We start from the raw sequence: 22,661 nt of genomic DNA, 5'->3' as shown, positions 1-22,661 counted from the left end.
TTAGTAATCAAATGCTAAAACACCAGGAAATGTTTGAACTGATTAAATTTGCGGCACTTAAAAATCTATCGGGGTACACTAGTGTTTTGCACACCGTTTAAGAATCACTCATGCTGTATCGATGACATAGTTTCTTTCATGTTTTTATTGGCTGGAGTACTTCTGTAGTTAACAGAAGTTTCCATTGGGGCACGGTACCTGTTACATCTTATTTGCCAGTAATTGCCGATTTCTATTGATTTCCGCTTTTCTTCACTATATACAACTTGTTTTGTAGCCTAGTGCGTTGTGTGACGTAACAATCGACTACCAGATTTGTGTGATAACGCAACGTGGTTTAGTTCTTTTCGTTGCTGACTTCCGTGGAGCACGGTGCTGCGTCGGTTGTTGTAGAAAAGCTGTATATTGTCGTGTTGACGATTATTGGTGAGTCACTTTGTATATATGTGTTTAATGACTCAATATTGTGAATTACCATAATGAATGCTAACCTCTGTTGACTTGACCTAAAATGTCATTTCCCTTTTTTATAGTCGTACTGTACGTGTAGTTGGGTTCATTCAAGTTGCTAAAGTTGTAATTGTTTACGCAGCGTTCTTGTACGATACTCACGTGAAGCGTGACTTTCTACACTGTTGCTCTACATAGCTTGGTAAGCATTGTGTATGACGTCATAATGGCATATTGTGGTCTCATGTTTTATTGTGTATTTAGGCGTGTGCCAGTGATTTCTGGAATCGCCCATGTTATTTGTTTTCTTCCGGTTCCCATAACAGTTGGTGAGCTTAAAGTTACATTCCTACATTTAAAGCGCAGTGCTAATGCATGTCTTTGTAGAAACCGTTTCCTATTCGTTTCTATCGCCTCCCACCGTCCTCTTCATTCTTCATTGAAAGTGTTTGAATATAAGATCTACAAAACACCCTATCTGTGTGGACTGCTTGTTGGAGACCTTTAGGAATCGCGTTTCAATCCCCCCTCGTGTGACGTTCCGGGGCGCGTTCACGGGACGTTACATTACCTTTGGTTACATGTGGTTCCGTGCATGTTTTTTACATTGGTTCTATAGTGTTTATTTGTTTACCTAGAGTCAGTACCACCTTCTGTGTTTTAACCTGCCACGGAGATTTAGAACCACAAGGTACCAACCACAAGAACTCAGAAAACCAAACCTTTTAGGACTCGGCATTTCAAGGCAGTTTTACATCATTGTATTCAAGTGTTTTCAGATCGGTGGCAATGCGCCATGCACTAAATCGTTTAAAAGCTCATTTTTTACTTAAGTTATATGTCATAAAAAGCAATCTCAGGTGTTCATGCGCCGCATTCTTGACGTTTGGGAACCACTAGTCCAGGGCAGCGGCGTAGGCAGACGAAAGAGCTCCGTTCAGCTGAATTTATGCACCAAGTTAGAAATTATTAATATGAGCATTTTAGGCAGCTTTAAATAGTACATATATATATATATATGATATAAACCTGATTCTTTACACCAGTTATTTTAAAACAAAACAAGCAAGCAATTGGCGGCCGTTGGTGAAATACTATGCGGCCCCATAAGATTAAGAACTTTTTAATGCGGCCCTTGCACTGAAAAGTTTGCCCACCCCTGCACTAGTCTATAATACCAAGTCGACAATCTAACCTTAGCAATTCGGCTTTTTAGGCAGTGTTGTGGATGTTCCTATGCAATCTAACTTATGCAAAACCATGAAGTAATGCTGAATAAAATTTACCTCAATACTAAGCAATGCATTCTATCACAGCTTCCTTTTGTTGCAACTTGCTTGTCACAAGGCAATGATGAACATAAGAGAGGATTATTACTCACACTTGCTTGTCTTGCTGAGGGCACTTCTGAATTTATCAAAAACAAGTAAAACATGTTACATTATACTTGTTTGCATTTGCCAAAGCTGGTAAAATCTTTCTCAAAATTCCTTTCTATTGATAAGACTCAGTATTTTTAACGATTTATGTGGTTATTTGTGTTGGGATTCAGAATTTATAAGAACTTCAAAATATTTATTTGTGTATTTTCTAGTCATTTAAATTCATTTGTGGAGACAGTCTGTCGAGGTGCAACAGATCCTCATCCAAAAGTGAGAAACGCTGCAATGTTTGCCATGGGACAGTTTTCAGAGCATTTACAGGTAACTACCACAATAAAATAATGTGACAAAACAGTGTTTCACCATTTATATAAGCTGTGAATGTTGCAGTAAGTGAAACTTATTTGATAAAATGTTACCATGAAGCTTTTTTGCGATACCGTTTTCAAAGCTGATCCTGCAGAAAAATTTTCTCAACGTGTTTCTGTCTTTAATTTTAGCCGGACATAAGCAAGTATGCACCACAAGTCATGCCAATTCTTTTCTCACTCCTTGAACAACTCAGTGGTGGAGGCAAAGATTCAGGAATCACAAGGGCTTACTATGCTTTGGAAAATTTTGTTGAAGACCTAGGTACAAAGCAAAAAAATAAAAAGATTCAAAACCTCAACAGCTCTGGAATTTTTTGACCTTTTCATAGTCCTTAAACGATCTATAACGACATGCGTATAACGACATGTAACGCCTTATTTGCAAATAGTTGTTGGGGGTGCATGCTTTGAGGCGTCCCTGAAAGGATTAATTGAGTTTTCATAGTATTCTGTATTGCAGTAACTTTGAAAGACGATAATCTAATCTAAACATAAAGCATATCGCAGTAAGGTAAAATAATTTGTTGTCACGAAATAGTAATATTACCCCTATTTTTTTCTGGTCTGTCCGTGCATTCAAGGTCCTGCGCATTTTTTCCCGAAAAATAAGTTTATCTAGCATTTGGTAATAGGTAAACATACATAAGCAATAAACTTATTTATAACTTATAGCAACATAACCGTTAAAAAGTCAGTCAAGTAGTTTCATTTTGTTCCCTGTAACTGTAACAGAATCAGGCATTCTTCCGTACCTGGACCAACTCACGCAGAATCTTCTTGCATCACTTCGATCGTCAAATGATATTCACTCCAAGGAGTTGGCTGTAAGCGCCATCGGGGCAGTAGGTTAGTATTCGGTAAACATGGAAAATACGTATTTTGGCTTCAATGCTTTGTTATGTTTTTCAATTTGCGCGGGGACGAACAATAAATATGCCTAGAAAAAAAAACTCGAAGTTCCCCAATCAACTAAATTTATATTGGATTTTAATGTTGAATTTCATATAAACACATATGAATCCGTTTAATGGCATAGAGATTGCAAATCCTAATCGTAGCCGTTTATTACCAAAAAAAACATCTGGATTATCACATAACCCTGGTCATTGCATAAAAAGCTTGGGTTATGCATTTAGCCTAATTCGTTCGTAGTTTCCTATTTACAAAGAGTAAAACAGACTGAAATTTTGTTACGAGAGATATCTATGAAAGGACAGTAAGCGTTTAAGCCATAAATAAAAAACAATGGCGTATTAGAAGCACGAAGTAAAAAAAGGAAAATATGTGTAGAACTAAAATGCTAGAAAATGTTTAAATTTTGCTCTCGTAAATTACGCGGTCTTTACTTAAAGCAAATGCAGCAAAGGAGAACATACAGCCGTATCTTGGAGAGATTCTTCAACTTCTGCAGGAATGCCTTTCCACCATTCACACGCAAGCACTAGGTAAGTTACTCACTGGATCTCAGTGAGTGAAATAATCATTGAAGGTTGTTTAACAGTTTTGTGTTGCGCGTGTGTTTTGTATGAGTAACAGTGTGTCTAATTGTGCTGAAGAAAACTTTCGGATTATTGTTTTGTGTTATAGGTTGTTTTTTAGAGTTTTTATAAATCTATTTTTACACAAAATCGTTCCATTTTCTAAGAAAAATATGCTGCAAGCCAAAGTCTCCTGGATGTCGACATAAAGTTTCAACCCATAGTTTAAATCAGTGGTCTTCAACCTGTGGGTCGCGACCCCAAGTGGGGTCGCCAAAACTTTGTTCGGGGTCGCTATAAATTAAATTTATTGGCTTTTAAATTTAGCATAAAAAAGCATGCGTTTTTGTTCTAGTTCGCAACCTTTGCTTATGTTTTGCAGTACAGCTTGGTACCTCGTGTCACAATCTAATCATTGTGGTGCAATAATCTATGTAAAACTCTATGTAAACATAGTCCAACCCATTGTTACGCGATAGAGCCCCACGAGTGCCATATTGTGTCCAAAATAATGCAGCGGGTACTGGGAAAAATACATAAATTAACTGATTTCTACAAACTGGTGAGCTTTAACGCGAATTAGATTGGATAAATTAAAAAAATGGGGTCGCATGTTAATGCTAATTTAATTTTCTCATAAATTGGGGTCTCGGTTAAAAAAGGTTGAAGACCACTGGTTTAAATCAGTGGTCGGCAACCGCCGGTCCGCGGCCCGGTACCGGTCCGCGAGGAATTCGTTACCGGGCCGTTGAATTTTTTTAGGTTAAATGCTATAAAACGTTTTGCCCGTGTATCCCGGGCATGATAAACTAATTTAGGCGTTTTTATTGCTAAACATTTGTAGTTTTTTGAAGACCGGTCCGCGATAAAATTTTAGTTTCAAAAACGGTCCGCAGTGCAAAAAAGGTTGCCGACCGCTGGTTTAAATGATTGTTTCTTGAATTGAGGACTTTTTGCTTGTAGTTCCAGCTTGAAAATTAACAAACCTGTCAGAAAAAAAGGTGTGAAAGCTTAAAAAAAATTATCTTATGTTAAATGACATTCAACTTTTTGTACGATGTCTCCGAAACAGATTTATAACGATAAAAAGATGTTGTTTAAAAAAAATCCCACTTTCGTGTTTTAGACACTTTAGGAGTGCTGATGCGCACAGTAGGAAAATCAAACATGCAACTAGCTGAACATTGCCTGAAACTAAGTATGAATCTTGTCACAACCGACAACTCTGATCCGGACCTAAGGAGAGCAGCGTCAGTGCAATTTTTTGAGCTAATTTTTAGTTTAATCAATATTAGTTGTAAAAAACGGTTGCATATTGCTATCAATATTATGTTTGTTTTTTTCTAGACTGAAACAATAAAACTTTATAATAAACTTTTTTTTATTAAATGACTTTAAAATTTAATAAAATATCCGCTTCATTACCCTCTAACGCAGTGGTTCTCAACCTTTTGTGGACCGTGGCCCCCTAAAAATAACTTTTTGGCCTTGTGGCCCCCCTCAACTAACCCTGTAGGACCTGTGGCCCCCTTAAAAAAGGAAATGGCAAACTCGTGTTGGAATTTGGTACTAATTTCGGCTTTAAATAGGTCGAATAGAGTAAACAAGAATCCGTAATCGTGAAAAACCTCAATATAGGCAAATAGTGTGTGAAAAAGTCGATTAAATTAGGAATAAAGTTATTTGCAACACAAACTTGGTTGAGAACCACTGTTCTAACGCATAAACAGCTTGACTATAGCCCGAACTAGATCATGGTTAAAAAAATTGTAAACTTGTTCGTGTTTTCTTTTGTCCAGATTCGGTTTGTTTTCTGCCTTGGCCAGTATCGTAGGTGAAAACATGGCCCCATTTCTTGAAGTGATTGTCAAAAATCTCGTTTCATCTGCTCAATCGACGGACGGTGTTATTGTAAGTATGCGAAAGTCCCCGGTAGTATGATAATACTCTAAATATATTTCCTAATAGTGCAAGAAGACCCTCGGATAACCAATAGCACAATGTTGCAGTAATGTATACTTTAAAACAAAGAAGTACACCAGGAAGTTAATAAGCTTAGGAAACGATTTATTAAGTGTATTGTCAATTTCTTCAATTGCAGCAAATTTGCCCAAGTTCTAGATCCCAAACGGCTAAAACTCTTCAGACTCTTAAGTGTAAGAGAACCTATTTTTATTTATTAGGCCCATTTCTCTGAGGACAGTGACACTCCAGGGCAAGCTGATTTTTCGTTTCTGGACGATTCCACGGAAACTGACCTCGAAAACGGACAGGATGAAGACGATGATGGTAAGATATGTAGGCAGCGAATTATTTTTATCAGCAGTAAATTTTGAGACAATGATCCTAACTTAGTTTTGTATTTCGAGTCCAGTGGCTTCTATTTCAACCATTAACGCTCGCCGTTTAGCGCCAGTATGAGCAATGGACTTGCAGTATAGACGTCGTTTAAACTCCCTACTGTGGGTGGGTTCGCATAACACCTGTGGAACAGATAAGAGTCCTACGTAGAGACTTTCAAAAAAGGCAATTTTGACTTTCATTTTCTTGTCGTGCCTTTCCGATTTTAGATTGTTAACAAGAAAAGAAGTCTTGCCTAGCTGCAGCGATTAATGCGATCGGAAGCTAATCTAAGATTTTGTTTGTGTGTTGTACCTTAGATGCAGACCTCGTCGAAGCGTTCTCTGTTGAAAACTCGTACATGGACAAAAAGGCGGACGCCTGTGAAACGTTGGGCGATCTCGCTAAGTATTGTCCAAAGTCGTTTGCAGTGTATCTATGCGATTGTTTCAACGAGGTATTCTTTCAATTAACTGTTTCGTTATGTAATGTTTTCATTACCGCGCTAACCAGTTAAAACCGGTTCAAACAGGTTTTCAAGCAGATCGAATTCCCACATTCATGATGTGCGTAAATCTGCGATCGCTTCCTGTGGCCAGTTTACTGTCACTGCTTATCAGGAACAGAATATGAACTGTAGGTTGTTGTTTTGTATTCTGAATTGTCATCAATTTTGTTTTTCTGGAAATTTTCTGGTTTAAAAAAATCAAACACAAAAGTACACCACTTTAAGTTTTTTTTTTTTACTTGCACTAAAGATTTTTATAAATTCGGTTTTAGATTTAAGCTTGTAGAATATATATCACGGAAATGGGTACGTGGAGAATTAGGACAGATGTCTATGAAAAATCGACGTATAATTTAGCAACTAATCTGGTTGTGACATTTTTTTCAGATGCCAGTTTTCTCTTGCAACTGTTTCCACTCCTCTGCACGACAATCACCGACGACCCGGAGCGGCTTGTCGTCATGACAACCATCGCCACCACACAGGAGCTCGTCAGCGCCGCTGGTGTCAAAACGTTCGCGAATCAAGAACAGGATCTTCAGGTTAGAAGCAATTTAAGAATACTTGGTTGAATCACTTGTAAAGGTTATTTTGTAACACATAAGTTTGCTATATGAACTCTTGTTTTAATTTTTGTCTTCAAGATAATATTTATGGATTTTACCTTTAGTGAAACTATTATAGATATGTTTTTTTGTATTTATTACAATGAAGACTATTTGATTGGTATTTTGTTTTGATTCTTTATGTTCCTTTAACTCGCGTAGCTCATAGATGTGGTGTTTCAACACTACACATGTTTGGTATTATAATGTGATAATAATCCAGTTGTTGTTAAAATGTTGGGCGGAAAATGTATTCCTTGTACCCATGTTTCGACGTCCTTTAGCAATGAAAACTGAAAATATCAGCCAAATTGTGCTATACACTGCACGTTGCTTTTTAGAACGATAAACAAATAGCCTTTTTACTTTCCGCAACAGTTGTTCCATTCTGTTGCCTCCTAGAAAGGACAAAATACGGTTGTTCAGGTTTTATGACAAGCTGTATAGTGCAGGACCCTTGTTTATTGTCTGTCACAATGACGCCTGGTTGCCAAAATACATGTACGTGTAAGTGAGCTGGCTTGAGCGTGTGTCATAGTTGCCATCATAGCTAGTCTCTGTGACCGGTAGTAAATAATTCCATTTTCTTCTCGGTAACGTGGCAAACATTTTTTTATTGCTCCTTTTTTGGAAAAAACGCTTTGTTTGGCGTAAGTAAAGATTTGACAATGACGTTGATAAATGTTGTAATTGTCTGCAGGCGGTGCATGTTATTTTTTGTTTTAAAATGCCAATTCACCATTAGCTTTCCTTGCGTCCAAACTAACCACAAAAGGCAATACATGACAAACACACGTAGTTTCGAATTGAAAGGCAAGACTCAAAGATAAATTGCAATTTGAATTCTTGTAGTAAAATTAGCGTAGTATTTCCAGTCTGTGTTTTGTGCCCCGGCTGTGTTACGTTTGGTTACTAACGAATACAAAACTTGTTTATTAATCAAAACTATTCGACTTGTAGTACGGTGTATGAAATCATTGGGCACAAAAAATAACTCAAAAACAGGCGAAATGGTTTCTAGCAATTTATTTTTAATGAGATACATGCTCCTGAAATTTGGCTACAAGATTCGGAATTCTTTGCAAATTCTATGTTTTTCAAAACAAAGCGCATAATATCTACAGTAGAACAAAACAGTAGAATCTGTTCAAATGAATCTGTGGCCCATTGAAAATGTCTTGGTGGCCTAGTACTGGGCCATGGCCCATAGTTTGGGAACCACTGGTATATGGCAACCCGGTTGAATTGCTGATCCCGGGTGACATATACTTGTCAGAAAATATTGCCACTGTATTGAAATGTTGTGTGAAATCTATATCTTTTTCTTGTCCTTACATATACACACAAATAATTGTCCATACATAAATAGCTGTAATATCACAATTCGGCGAAACAAAAATATAATTAATTAACTTTGTAGCACTTTAAAATCACCAAAAACGGAAAAAGCAGTTCGTTTCAACAACACACGTTCCAAATCCAAATTTGACGCTCTTCGAGTAGAAATTAAGAAGTCAAAAGCAACTTGTCGTTTGATAATCCGTATCTAGACGGCCGGTAGCCTGTAGGAAACACACAATGGCATCCAACCCTCACTAACACTGTTCGTTTTTCACCGTTCATCATAGTCACTGTTCGTTGCATTTTCAACGGCCTACTTTCCAACTGCTCGGTGTAAATATATTTCGGATTTTCACCACTGCCGATTTTTGCCATGCAGCCCCGGCATAAACATTCCACGTCTACAATGTCACGATCGTCATCGGACCTGAAGCAATGTTGATGGTTTAATGATTCAATATTAAATTGTTGCAATACTGCTCCGTTATTTTACATGTATGATTTGGTTAGCGGCAAACATTTTTATTTATTTTAGAACGATTGATGGTGTGCTATAACATTTGCGCGTTTTTGGATGAATTTGACATGTTTTCTTTTTTGGTATCCAGTCTACAGGAATGATGTGCCGAAAGAAATCAAGGAAATTGTTGTTAGAAAGTTAAAATAAGGATTTTATTTTTAACACGCTGCAGTTTACATGGAAACTGGTTGTATTACAATATACCGTGAACAATAAGTTTGGTTTTGTGTATTGCTTTATATTTTGGTATTAACCTTTTATTAGCCATATGATTTCATCAAGAACTATCTTCGATCTAGTAATTTTGCCAGTCAAACGAACCTTCGGCTGTCATAGTTTTTCACGTATTTCCACGGTGACATTACGCGGTTACAAAGACCGTCGTATGTTTTCTTTTCCAACATCTCCACATGCTTCAAACACTTTTTCTTGTCCGGTGAAACATGATCCATATTCCCTGTTTGATTCTGAAAAGTCTCCATGTTGTTTAGTATCGCTTTATTTTCTCGCATCGCCTTTTCTCGGGTCCAGTATTCTTCCGTATTGATGCTAAAGGTTGTGGAAAGATATGAGCTTATATGCCGTTTGTTTCCATATACGCCAAAGTACGGTTAACCATGTTAAAAAAGAATTCTTTATTTAAACAGCTCAAACAATTTTAATGCACCCCCGTTATAAAATATGACGTTTGTTATAATGTACCAGAATTAAAAAATAGTTACTAAACTTTTTTTTCTTATAGTTAGAGTAGTTAGAATGACAACCTGCAAAACCTGTTCTACAAAATAACCACAACAATTATTTTTATTTAATAATTAGTATTATGTTTGGAAAGCAGATTGTCGACAAAAAACGTTACACCATTTGGATTTAGCAATATTTTAACGTACCTTTCAAAACTACAGGCGTCCACCTGCATAAAATCTGGTTTAACTGCGACCAAAATCACCAGAACAATAATCAGCTTAAACATTTCTCTTCTTTGGTAATTTTTTAATGTCTTCTTTAAACGTTTCTGTACGTTGCCAACTACTGTAAACTGTTACAATACTTTTTAGCATAATTCTTCCCTTTTTATCCTGCCCATCAGAAACTAAACTTCTTTCCTGCAGCGGAAACCACTCATTTTTAGCCGTACATGAATGTATTTTAGGTATCTGCCAGCAAGGCCATGCGCAGGCCACTCAATCATAGCAAATGAGTCAAATCACCAATCTTCTTTATGTTGGTTACGTAACCAAAAAACCGTTACACTAGTCATTGAACCTCTACACTAGTGGTGGACGTTTTCATTGATTTTGCACACCCTTAGTTTTAAATTGCGTAGTTATTCCGCGAAGGCCGGATGCTGTTTAAGCTATTTTGTATTGAGCGTTGTTCACATGGTTGCGCCGGTTTCAGTGCGACGTCATACAATCAGGTTTTTCTGAATGAAATTTAATTAGGGTAATTCCTTTTCTACACAAGAAACTATTTGCTTTAGTCCCGAAAATAAAGTTGAGTTGAGTTGAGTTTATTTCGCTCGGTGAAAGTATTGTTTTAAGTGGTTGCTTTCAAAAGTTGGATTTTAGGGAAATTTTCGGTGCAACTTTTATCCCTTATTTGACATCTTGTTTTAGAACCACCGTTCATTTGTTGCTTTTGAGAAACTGTTTGTCTATGATGGACAATATTTGGTTGTTTAAAATCTTTATATTTAATAAGCTTGCTGAAAGTGATACGTTTTTTTAAGTTGCTACAAGTATCACTTTGAGATTTCGTTGCGTGGTCCGCATTTAACAATTAGCTCATTTTGCAACAGAATTTACAGACTTGTTTATCGTCGTAACGGATTTTCAACGCTTTGTCTCTAGAATGTAGGACGGATGTAAAAAATCCTTTTTGCCGTGGGGTGTCGCTGTGAATTTTAATAGTTGGAATGTTTTTTTTCTGTTTGATCGCGGTTGACAACCATATCGCGAGGTCGTAACAGTTTTTTTACAGAATAAAAAAGTCCTTAACCATGACCAGAGATTAAAAGGACATTTTGAAATCAATAATCTGTTAGAGGCGTAGGATACAAAAAATTTAAAGAAATTTTGTTCTGTAATTTAATCGCTTAAAATTACTTGAAATGTGTCTTTAATAGTTGTCCTTTGTTTAGACTTTGTTTTGCAATACGCAAGCTCGGTGAAAACTTACGCGCTGCAAAAGTGAAGTGTATACTCAAGTTTACCCGTTTGTGAGATTAGATTTTGTGGTATTCTTTGGTTGAAAGTTTATTTTCAAGTCCCTAGTTTTAAATAGAACCAATATAATAAGTATTTATTTTTAAAATGCCAATGCCAAAACGGAAAACACGTTTCCTTTCCGACCGAGACCGATACCGTTATTTTTATTGTCATGTCATATTCGCTGTGCCTAAAATACCGCTGAGTCAGCATTCAATACAAGGAGCGTGCAACGTCATTTGCGTAACGACGCATTTTCGTGACCATTGTATTGACACGACGCACTAAAAGCAAGGGCGAAAAAGTACAGTCTATTTATGTGCCAAATAAAAATAGAAAATATAGTTAAATTTGATCTGGCATGTTTTGATGATCGTTTATGATGTTTCTTTAAGAGTAAAGAAGAGTACTATTACGTAATATTTGGAAAGTTTATTAGTGCATATTTTTGTTGGAAAGTTTAGGGCATAAGTGATTTTATAATCCCAGTTGCCCCTTTAGGTCTATTAGAAATTTCTTTTTTATTCCAAAAATGTAATATAAAGCAGAAAACATAGATATCTGATATCAGTTGAATCGGGTTTGGATTTTGTTTAGAAAAAACAATTTGCTTGTGGTCATGCTGCGACATGTAGATTTTTTTTCATTTTTCAACATTTTATGACTTGCAGTCAGTTGGCTAAACTTTTGATTGTGTGTGCATACTTAACCTGAAATGGGACATATGAACTGGCAAATACAAAATCACAACCTTACTGCTTGCATCAAAAAGTATTTAAAAACAGGTATATGCGTATCACCAGTCACTCTTCCGTGTGATTAAATAAAAGGAGGTTTCCATCGTGGTTTTTGCTTTCCGCCATCACTTACAACTTTCGACCGGCGTTCGAATTTCTCATTTCGTTATTGATGTGTTACGCAAACTTTTTGTATTAAATTTACTTGCCCTCAACTTGAACGTACTTTTATGGTTTCTGCATTCCCGGATTTTTGCGACTTAAAAAGTAGAATTGAATTGATGCTCTTTGCGCCAGAACGCATAATGAGATAGATCAGTGGTTCCCAGTCAAGCGCAGTAATACCTCCCAACGAAGGTATTTCAAAACCGGATGGAAAAATTTCCTATATTTTGTACATGTGGTTTGAAAATAGACACTTTAGCTCTGGAAATATGACCTGTGAAGTTGATAAAGAACCCAATTTTAAATGATGTTTGTATGGTTTTGAATCTACTATGTAGTGTATTGGGGAGGAATAATTGACGTGATAAGTCAGCATTTTGTCGATAAAGGTTGGAAACCAGATAAATTATTATAGATGTACGATCTCCATGGTCACTGCGTTTTTAAAAACATTCGTAATTCTAAAAGTATACAAGATCGTCATGTTTTACTTAAATATTTGTTTGTCTGTTAGTTACCATATTTTGCATCAGCGTCATTTTTGACCCTACAATGTAATACTTGCCTTAGAGATCGTCACCTTTATTGGTTTTGTATTGTTTTTGCAATCGGTTTTTATCTAATCGTCTGTTCTGCTGTCGTGATTTCTTGAAAAACTTTGCCTGTGTCTGAATGTTGCATATTTGCACAAACGATTCACTGTTGTCTTTTACGACTTTTACATTAGCAACAGATTTTTAAGCAATCAACGGAAGTAAAAGTGAAGTCAACGGTCAACAGAGAGCAGTCGAAACTCGAAAATAAACAACTCTTTTATTTGAGAGCAAATACAGAGAAATAAACACGTTGCGATGTAAAATGTGTCAACTTATGCAAGGTTTAGGCCAAGAATCAGTTTTGATGTTTGGGATCAAACAACAGCTTTAGGAGCAGTTTTCGTTAATTGAGGTTCGGTGACTGGAAATTGACAAGTGCATGCAAAAGGAACTTGAATCGTTTCAATACAATGACTGCATCTACCATACATGTTTTCCATCGTAACGGGCAAAAACATTGGCACACTTCTCATATTTTTGTTTTCCATTCCAGTTTCAATGTCGATGCAGCCGTCGCAAAGGCACTGGGCTTTTGCTATGTACTTTTTTCGTCTAAAAATGTTGATAAATGGTCAGTCGATTAGACGTTTCAGTTTTTTGTCAAAACACCACCGTGGAACGAATATGTTATGTACAGAAGAAGGTTGTAAAATATTACCTATTACAGTGGTTCTTAACCTTTTTTGGTGAAGTTTCCCACTAAAATCGATCGTCAAGTTCAAATTTCCCCACTGTCATTTTTATGATGATGCTTTGTGCCGTACGTTAACAATAATGCTCTTTATTTAATTAAATATGTTTGACTTTGTGACTAAACAATTAGATTTTATTTTCCTATTACTCACCTTCTTGCATCATAATCGAGCACAAAATTCCACGGTGATAGACTGCGTTCTTTCAGGAACCTTGCATTTTCTTTGTAACTTTCAGTAAAAACTGGGCAGCTTTGAATTTTGACTGATCTCTTTCCACGACTTGAAGTCTCCACGTCATCGCTAGTGACGTTGACCACTTCCAATGTGTCCATGAGTTTTGGATCCTTGAGTAGAAGTTCTTCAAACTGATAATATTCTTCCAACAGTCCATCAGCCAAAGCTCTATAATTACAACGTTTGCGCCCATTAGGACAAAAGTGTTAGCGAGAGAAAAAAATGCCCTTAAGGGATTATGTTGACAAAATTGGTCGCCTTGCATAAAAATGGCAAATAATTACAATCGGTCATTTTGTGATTATGCCTAAAGTTTCTGAATATACTTCAGATCGGCAATATGTTCATAACAATACAGTATTATAATATACGTGCAAATATTCTCACGTTTCTTTACTGAATGGATGAACTTCAATTCCATTCGTCAACCCCACTATAAAAATCATAATCGTCTTCAAGATCAACTTCATGTTTTGAATACTTGGAGCTGTCTGTGGTGAAACTTTATTTGCGAACGTTATTGTTGGTGCCAGTTTATATCGCTTGAAGTAGGAAGTAGGAAGAAGGAAGAAATAGAATTACGCACGTTTTTCGCAAAGGCCGGGTGCTGTTTAAGCTATTTTGTATTGACCATTGTTCACATGGTTGCGCCGGTGTCAGTGCGACGTCATAAAGTCAGATTTTTCCCATTGAAATTTGATTTGGGTAATACCATTTTCATGCAAGAAACTGTTTGTTTTAGTCCCGAAAACAAAGTATTCTTTTAACTGGTTGCTTTTGACGATTAAACTGTATTGACAAATTTCAGGAAAACTTTTTGGAGGACAGTTTCTTTGACATGCCTGCTTCCACGAAACTATTTGGCTATGATGGAAAATATTTGATTGTTTTAAAATCTTCAGTTCCAACAAGCTTGCTAAAAACACCACGTTTTTTCAGTTGCTACAAAGTTTCGTTGTCCGCATTTACCAATAGGCTAATTTCGCAACAGAATCTATGGATTTAGTTTTCGTCATGATGCATTTTCGAAACTTAGCTTAAATTGTTAAAGAAGTTAAAAACACTTTTGGCCGTTGGATGTCGCTGTTAATTTGTATGGTTTCGAGGTGTTTCGGTAGGGAATAATGGTTTTATAAGCTTTACTATTTCTTTTTTAATCAAAGTTAAAATTTCATAAGCATCATCACAGTTCCTTTGTTGAACGGTTAAGTAAACAGCAATGACACCTAAAAACATTGGGTTATCGAGTCAAGTGTTCTGTTCTCTGAATTTTGAATAATCTTTTATGATACTTCAGACTAGGCTGTCGCAACCCATCAGTTAATTGAAAAATTCCAGCTAAAATTGCTTAACCTACATTTTAGTTTGTTGGCAACAGTCTTAACGCTTAAGACACTAAAGCAGATGTATAAAATTCGGTTGAAACATAGTAAAAATATTTGTTGGTGCGTATAATTTGGAAAAGGCAAAAACAATAATAACAACAATATTGTAATCCACATGTTGTATAAAAAACATTCTACTGCTTGGTAGATTTAAGATTCCGTGTTTTGCACAACACAGTGGCAGCCAAATTGTACGTTGATTTCCGACATTTCGTATTGGCCAGTAGCATTGAGCACACTAACGTTTCTGGGTAGTTTTAATCCGACGCTTTTTAAACCGGTTCTAACCTCCAAGCCAGAAATCGGGTCAATGCAGCCATCGCACAGACAAACGCTATCCAGGAATAAACGTTGTCCGGGCGGTCTGAAACAAAACTTATTGTTTAGTTTTTAGGCGTTCAATCTTGTCTATGCCTGTCCTTTAACTGGGTGAGTGCCATTTTTGCCAGGGTGAGCGAAAGGTTTAATAGGACCGAATTAAATGTTTTTACGAATAAAATGCTTTTATGCAATCCCGAAACCCTTTTCGATCCAATAGTTATGGTCCAAAAGTTAAGAGTTGCCAATGTGACCGAGAGCTTGCTGATGTCTAAAAAGTACCTGAAAAATCTTGGTTTCGAGTAAATATGTTTTGGGAGGTAATAAAAAGTATTGCACATGCTTATAAAAAATGTGATCAACAATATTTTGTAGTGTTCGTCCAACTTTAAAAAGTTAGCATGGTTCGTTTGTGTAATTTTGCACAAATTTGCGCCAAAACAGTATTGATCAATTCAACCCACCTTCGGCTGTCATAGTTTTGAACATACTTCCACGGGGATATACTGCGCTGTCTTTGTTGACGCGCGTTCTCCTTGTACTCTTCTGTAAAAGTGGGGCACCCAATCGTGGTGGCCGCCTGGCGTTTGTGTTCCACTATCTCATCCGCACTTAGTCCAGTCACATTGATCGTTGGCAATTGCTTGTCCCCCATTGGTTGTGTTCCCAACACCCTTGCCATCTCCCAGTACTCCACTAACGCTCCACTGTGGAAATATAAGTTTTAGTGTTGGTTTTTGCCACTCTTTCTCTCTCTTTCTGCCGCACAAACGTATTAATTCTAAAATCAACACTATGAATTGTTACGTCACACAAGCCCAAGCGTCAATCTTGAAAACGCAGCCTTGTTAATAAAAACTATCAGTTAAATAAATGTGAACAGGATTAAACATTTAAATAACTTAATAGACTGTATCAGTATGGATTTTTGTACATCTTCGTCAATCCACTTCACTGCAACATATTGCAAAATAAATTGCAAGTATGCAGAAAAAATACAAAACTATGAGGTCTACAAAACATCTTGCTATACAAATTTATTGCCAGTGGAAATTTTTTTTCTGTATTTCCACTTCATAAGTGTTAAAAAATGGAAACAGTATCAATGCAGTATTATCTTGACATTCTGTTACACTCACCTTTTTGCTGTGCAGTAGGGCATCAGTTGAAACAAACAGACACAGGTCACAAATATACCTAAAATCAAACCTCTTGTCCACATTCTTTGTATTTTTAATTCTTTTTATCTTAAGATTGAGTTTTGACTTTCTGCAATCCCTTCTGTCTTTTATGTATAACAGAACGCTTCCGAAACCAAATGAAATAATTTTCACTATTACTCATAATCCGTGATTCCACCATTGCAGCGCACGTTTTGGAAACAAGAAACTACAAAAACAAAAGTTTCTATTGTGTTTACATTTAAACTAGCATAAAATGACGTATTTAGCTATAGCGATAGCACTTTTTGCTTACTCTCACTAGATACAAGGGAGTTAAATCTTTGATTTGTTTGTTGCCTCCAGCAACAGTGTACGAATTGTGTCATCTGCATCACGTGATTGAAAGGGGGCATTTCGCCCCCTTACCATTGTTTTTATCACCCGTCACTTTCTCGCTAAACATTTCCGTGGATGTGCTGAGAAACACCAATCGTTTGTTTTTGTGCCAATTGCTTTCGCGATGGGATGTTGTTTTCCGGAATATTTGTTTCTCTTTTAATTGAATGGTCATCAGTATAATTACGTGTAATCCGTTTGGGTAATAACCGAAACGACAAACTAGTAATGGGATTTTGTCCGATAGGTCGATTTGTTGCGAAATTTTTTACAACGTAATGTGTCGACTCATCGAGGAAAACAAAATTTCATTTAAAACTGATACTGATGTTGTCACTAAATATTTGCTACGTTTCTTTGCGGTAAAATTTGTTTGACTGCTTTCACGATCGCAAATGCTGCTGGTATTAGATAGTTTTGTTTAATTTTTAAGTCAACCAGAGATGCTCCCTAATAATTTGGCCTAATAAGAAAACGTTGTAGCGACTAGCGACCCTAGCAAAACCTAAAAGACTTGACGACATTTTGTTTCCCTCAAAGCTATCAAACTTGAGCGTCCAATTTTTTGTTGTTGATGGAACACCTTACATTTATTATGTTTTATCTGTTCGCTAGTGGACAATAGTTTTTGTTGCATGATAATCGTTAAAATCGTCCAAGGAAGTTTTTATAATTGATCAAATTTTTGCCCATTAGTAGCCTAACAATGAGAAAATGTGATGAAAATACGTCAAAATTGAGAGGATAAAAAACATGGTTAACAGTAATGGAAAGAGAATTTAAAATAAAATAATTTCCGGTTCACACCGACTTGGCTGATCTTAGTTTTGATCCGTTACATACAAAAGGTTGTCGACGAATTCCTATCACAAACTGTTACTAACTTGTGTACGATGACTTTTACCGCAATTTTTCATCCAGCTATTGTAATTTGTATTTACCCGGCAGATGTTGATGAACTCCTTGGTGCAAGTTCTCCAGCAAAAAGCGGCATGCCAAGACGACGAGACAGATGAAGAGGACGAACAACAGGTGATTAACATAATGGGTATTGACATACTTCAAATTAGCTGATCTCTGTGCTACCTCCTAGTGATTGTGTACATGACTCCCCCCCTTATAAAAATTTTGTGTTCATACATTATGGAGAAATGAATTAAAACTCGCTATAGTTCAGGCCACTGCCTTGTGGATGAACACTAATTAGAACGTGTTGGACAAGATTCAAAACTTAATACTATTGTAAATGGTTTTGTTCTGCTCTTCTCTGTTTGTCACGTGTATTTTTCAGTTTAATAACACCAATGACCATATTAGCAGTGATGCAATCCAGCATTATCTATTTCAAGATATTACGGTACCGGGAAATGTAGTGTTGAGTTGACAACTTTATGGTTGCTTGCAGATCGAGTGTCAGGTCAGTGCAGTTTATATTTTATGATCTGGTTCATGGATTTTTGGTAAGTAGGCTAGATAAAGCAGCAGTGCAAGACCACAAAACTATTTACCAGGCGAGTTTTACCACCGAGGTCTTAAATCTGTAAAAAGACAAAAGTTAGTTGTGAGAAAAGTTGTTCTTTGTACATTTAAAGTGATTAATTGTTCGTTTACATGACATCCTAAGCTTAAAGAATCAAGGCATGTTTTTGTGTACTGTTACTGTTTTTAACGAGGTATAGTATATTTTGTTGTAAATAAATATTACAGTCGGACTATAAGTTTATGTTCATTACTTTGACGTAATTGAAAAGATTTATTGTTAACCTGCTTTTAGTAATGATCAATGTTGAGTTCAATGCTTCATTTGTACATAAATGAGCATCATAAATGCGTATATGTCCGAAAACAAACTTAGAATTCGCACAAATGTTTTGCATTCAAATTTCGTGTCTGAAATTATATATTATTGTAGGCGGAATACGACGAGATGTTGGTCGAATATTGTGGTGAGATTTTTCCTACTCTGGCAGATAAACTGGGCGCAGCCTTTCTTCCATACTTCATCTCATGTCTTCCCACTTTCCTCAACAAACTGGTAAGTGCATTAAAGTTATCTTATGGGTGATATGCTGTTGTAGCAATAAAACACATTCGTTCAACTAATGTTTGCGAAACATTTGTGTCAGCATTTATCATAAAGTTTAAACATTTTCTGTAGAAAGTCACCAATACTGTAGCTGAGCGTTCGTTCGGTGCTGGGACAATAGCTGAGGTCGTGGACAAGTTAGGAGATGGATCAAGTGTTCAAATACTTTCGCACATTGTTCCAAGACTAATTCCTCTCACAAGGTATAATCAATATCAATGTTTCTCCATCAGCTTGTCAAATCGTGTTTGATTTTGTTTTTTAAAGACACTGCAAATACTTTTTACTCAAAACTCTTCAAGATTGGATTACTAGAGTTTAAACAACTGTTATTTTAAGTAGTCTCATTAATTGTGTGTTGTTTTGGTATATAGGTCAAGATATTAACTATTTGTAATTCACAAAAACTACAACTAAGTGTCGAAGGTGTCCTACTCCTTGAATTATCTGTTTTTATTTTTGATCTGTTAAGTAAATGATTATGCGGAACGTTTGGTTCTGGCAGCCTTACAACTTTCATAAGCAAATTGAATGAATCCTTGCAGGGATTCAGAAGCCGAAGTTCGGAACAACACCATTTACGGTCTGGGCTTGGTATTGAAAAACGGAGGCAGCGCAGCGGTGGAACATTACCCGTCAGTGCTCGGTTGTATGTCGGCTGCACTGACACGTGAGAAGAATCGAAGGGTCACTGACAACATTCTGGGTGCGGTTTGTCGCATGATTGTCGCCAATCAGGAAGTCGTGCCTCTTGACCAGGTAAAAAAGCACCGTCGTGTTAAAGGTTATTTGCACGCCGTTCCATGTATAAGAACTTTACGCAGTAGTCTTTAGCTATCAGAAATGGTCGATCTTTCGGTCGAGCATGTATTACAAAGCTACTGAGACAAACTAAAAATAATCCTGTTTTTTGTGTGAAAACGATATCAACTAAAAAAAAAATTGTAATTTGTACGTTTTGTGTTATGACACTACAAACTTATAAATATTTTACAACGTAAAAAATAAATCATTCTTGTGTCAATTGTGACCAACTGTAATAGTTGTTTGCGCAAACCCTTTCTAAAAAAGGCTTAGCCCAGTAAAGCGAAGATTTCTATAAGTGTGATGTGTATTAACTAAAACCTTGTTTCGTATCTATTAGGTTTTGCCGGTGTTATTATCAAAACTGCCCATTGTGGAAGATCATGCCGAAGATGCTACAGTCTATGGCTGCCTGGCACGACTTCTACGTCATCCACAAATCGGCAGTGACGTAGCCAACGTTACGCGCATCGTGGACATTTTTGCGCAGGTGTGCGCGAACGTAGAGATCGAAAACGGTAAGTGTTGTGTCGCTGTTTCTCATAATAAATTATGTCAGAAGTGCAATTCGAACCCACGATCAAAACTTTGTTTAATGTGTCTTGTGGATGTGGGTTTTTGGTCGCTGTTTGTTTCAATAAAGTGAGGATAGATGGTAACTCTAGTTCTGGTATGTTAGTTAAACACTTCTCTTTGGGTGGTGCGAGGCATTTAAGACCAAATTTTGAAACCTGTCATAAATATTATCTCTACGGGTGGTTTGTAGAGCGCCATGTGTCGGTAGCTAAATACCGTTGTATAACGGTTGCCGGTGTTTTGTCATGTGTAATGCAAAAGTACCTGAAACAAATTGTGTAGAGTAATAACACAATGGTTTTTGCCAAATAAGTGTATGTTAAGTAAGGTCAAGAGAAATTTACTTATCATATTTTAACATTTTGTTGATTAGAAACTTGTTTTGTGTTTAGATGTTCGCACGTCAGTCGGTAGAGAGTTGCGCGAAATGGGATCACGTGATATGAAGGCGATGAACCGTATCTGCGAGGCGTTGGACCAGAACACGCGCGGGATTATTGAGCGTATTGTCTCTTCATAATAACATGCTCCTGAATGACTTTTTTTCGTCATGCATGTAGCTTTAAAGGGCTCCATTCCGCTTGCATATACTACATTTAGCCACAATGTAAATCAGTGGTTCCCAACCTTTCGTGGACCATGGCCCCCTTAACGTAACTTTTTGGCCTCGTGGCCCCTTCAAGTTACCATGTAGGACCTGTGGCCCCCTTAAAATGTACATAGCAATCTCGCGTTGGAATGCGGTATTAATTTTGGCCTTAAACAGGTCTAAAAGAGTAAATGAGTGTGATAAACCGCACTATAAACAAATAGTATGTGAAATAGTCCATTAAATTCGGGAATACAGTTAAAGTGAAAATGACTTTTGGTGGGTGTTTCTTGTGAATGTACGCCCGTGGCCCCCCGGAACACAGCTCGTGCCCCCCTGGGGGGGCCATGGGCCCTGGTTGGGAACCACTGAAGTAAATCCATTGCTGGATAAACATAGGAACTTACAATTGTACATGTAAACTTGAAACGGGTATTGCAATCTGTCAGTGGCAATACAAGAAGCTGTATTTGCCTTGTCGTTTTTCTGATGAGTATTATTTTCAACAGCTTGACTACTGACCGCCATTTGAAGCTAGCTCTTTAAAAAATCCTAGGCACTTGGTCTAGTTCTGGCTCTTAGTGCTCGAAAGCAAAAATGCAAAAATATAATAGGCAATGTACAAAAATAGTATCGTTGACCGTATTACATATTTTATTTATTGTGCAAAATGGTATTCTTGTTGTACAGAGATGGTCTCTCTTAACTATTTATCTGTTTTTTGTTTTGTTTTTTCTTATGATTTGTGCGTTGGACTGCCGCGTTTAGGCATTCTGTAAGTTAAATTCGCTTCTGTTGTTTTAGAGACGTCTTGGCTCCATCGTGGTCATAAACAAACTTACAATTTTCTTGCACAAACAAGCATGACCATCATTTCATGTAGCTTTTTTAACTAGGCGAGTACGTTCTATTGGGTTGTTTGTATATTCTATATAACCGTGTTCATACAATATTACGTTTATTGTAAACCTGCACACAGCTAATGTACGGTATTGTGAAAAAATCTCTTACAACTCTTCTCACTAATATTTAACCTGAACTGTTTAAAAGACCGTGTACTTCACCCAGCGCGTTTGCTCGACTAAAAGTTCCAATCAATGCGTTGTGCATATACATGTTGCCTTTAATGGCTGGTGCTGCTCATATGTTGAAATAAACGGTTTATGCATGTTTTTGTGTCAATGCTGCGTGCTTTAACACCCTGCCCTCGTCCACTCAGATAAAACTTTGTGCAATAGCAGCACCTAGCGGAATAAATGTTTGTTGTATTGTTACCACAGGTTAACAAAAATCACGTCGATGGAGACTGTAGGTCAGGGGTTCTTAACCAGGGGCACGTGTGCCCCTTGGGGGTACGAAGCACTAAAGCAGGGGGTACGACATGCAGGGTGAAATCATACCGTATTTGGGCATATTTGTAAACAATGCGTAACAAGTTACTTTGTTATATGTCTAAAACGGGTTGGTTTTGTACTACTTACAATACTGCTTTAATGCATGCATCCAACACGCAAGTTATAAATAGCTATCATTAAAATTATGTTACTTGCTATTATTACGAGTTTATTAACTTCCGTCGGCTATTTTAGACACGGGAACATTTTATGAAAGCTCGAAGGGTACGAGCGCTAAAAAGGTTAAAAAAAACACTACTGAAGGTGGTGACATTGTCGATTGAATGTTTTACATTTTTCTGTTACTGTACTTGGTTT

General features: G+C 36.9%; 2 protein-coding genes and 1 pseudogene across 3 annotated transcripts; 1 reads left to right on the top strand and 2 right to left on the bottom strand.

Moving 5' to 3' along the window:
• Window positions 1–1,718: 1,718 nt before the first annotated feature.
• Window positions 1,719–22,121, top strand: LOC145210217 (importin-4-like; annotated as a pseudogene). The gene is made up of 17 exons (XR_013855701.1): window positions 1,719–1,876; window positions 2,045–2,153; window positions 2,333–2,465; window positions 2,936–3,049; window positions 3,556–3,648; window positions 4,808–4,931; window positions 5,481–5,592; window positions 5,865–5,970; window positions 6,342–6,478; window positions 6,554–6,657; window positions 6,917–7,071; window positions 17,843–17,926; window positions 18,807–18,929; window positions 19,053–19,183; window positions 19,526–19,739; window positions 20,125–20,302; window positions 20,753–22,121. The product of XR_013855701.1 is annotated as an importin-4-like (transcript).
• Window positions 8,486–9,965, bottom strand: LOC145216885 (uncharacterized). Its single transcript, XM_080084533.1, has 3 exons — window positions 9,886–9,965; window positions 9,317–9,544; window positions 8,486–8,902 (listed from the first exon to the last, which is right to left on the bottom strand). Exons 1-3 carry the CDS (start codon window positions 9,912–9,914, stop codon window positions 8,641–8,643), a joined length of 519 nt encoding a protein of 172 aa, XP_079940659.1. The 5' UTR covers window positions 9,915–9,965; the 3' UTR covers window positions 8,486–8,640.
• Window positions 12,902–13,875, bottom strand: LOC145216917 (interleukin-17C-like). The gene is made up of 2 exons (XM_080084535.1): window positions 13,549–13,875; window positions 12,902–13,255 (listed from the first exon to the last, which is right to left on the bottom strand). The coding sequence occupies exons 1-2, from the start codon at window positions 13,728–13,730 to the stop codon at window positions 13,018–13,020; spliced, it is 420 nt and encodes a 139-aa protein (XP_079940661.1). The 5' UTR covers window positions 13,731–13,875; the 3' UTR covers window positions 12,902–13,017.
• Window positions 22,122–22,661: the final 540 nt, after the last annotated feature.

This window comes from Phallusia mammillata, chromosome 1 (genome assembly GCF_965637545.1).
Source record: "Phallusia mammillata chromosome 1, kaPhaMamm4.hap1.1, whole genome shotgun sequence".
Classification (NCBI taxonomy): Eukaryota; Metazoa; Chordata; class Ascidiacea; order Phlebobranchia; family Ascidiidae; genus Phallusia; species Phallusia mammillata.
The sequence above is the reverse complement of the archived record's forward strand: the minus strand, read 5'-3'. Positions and strand labels throughout refer to the sequence as shown.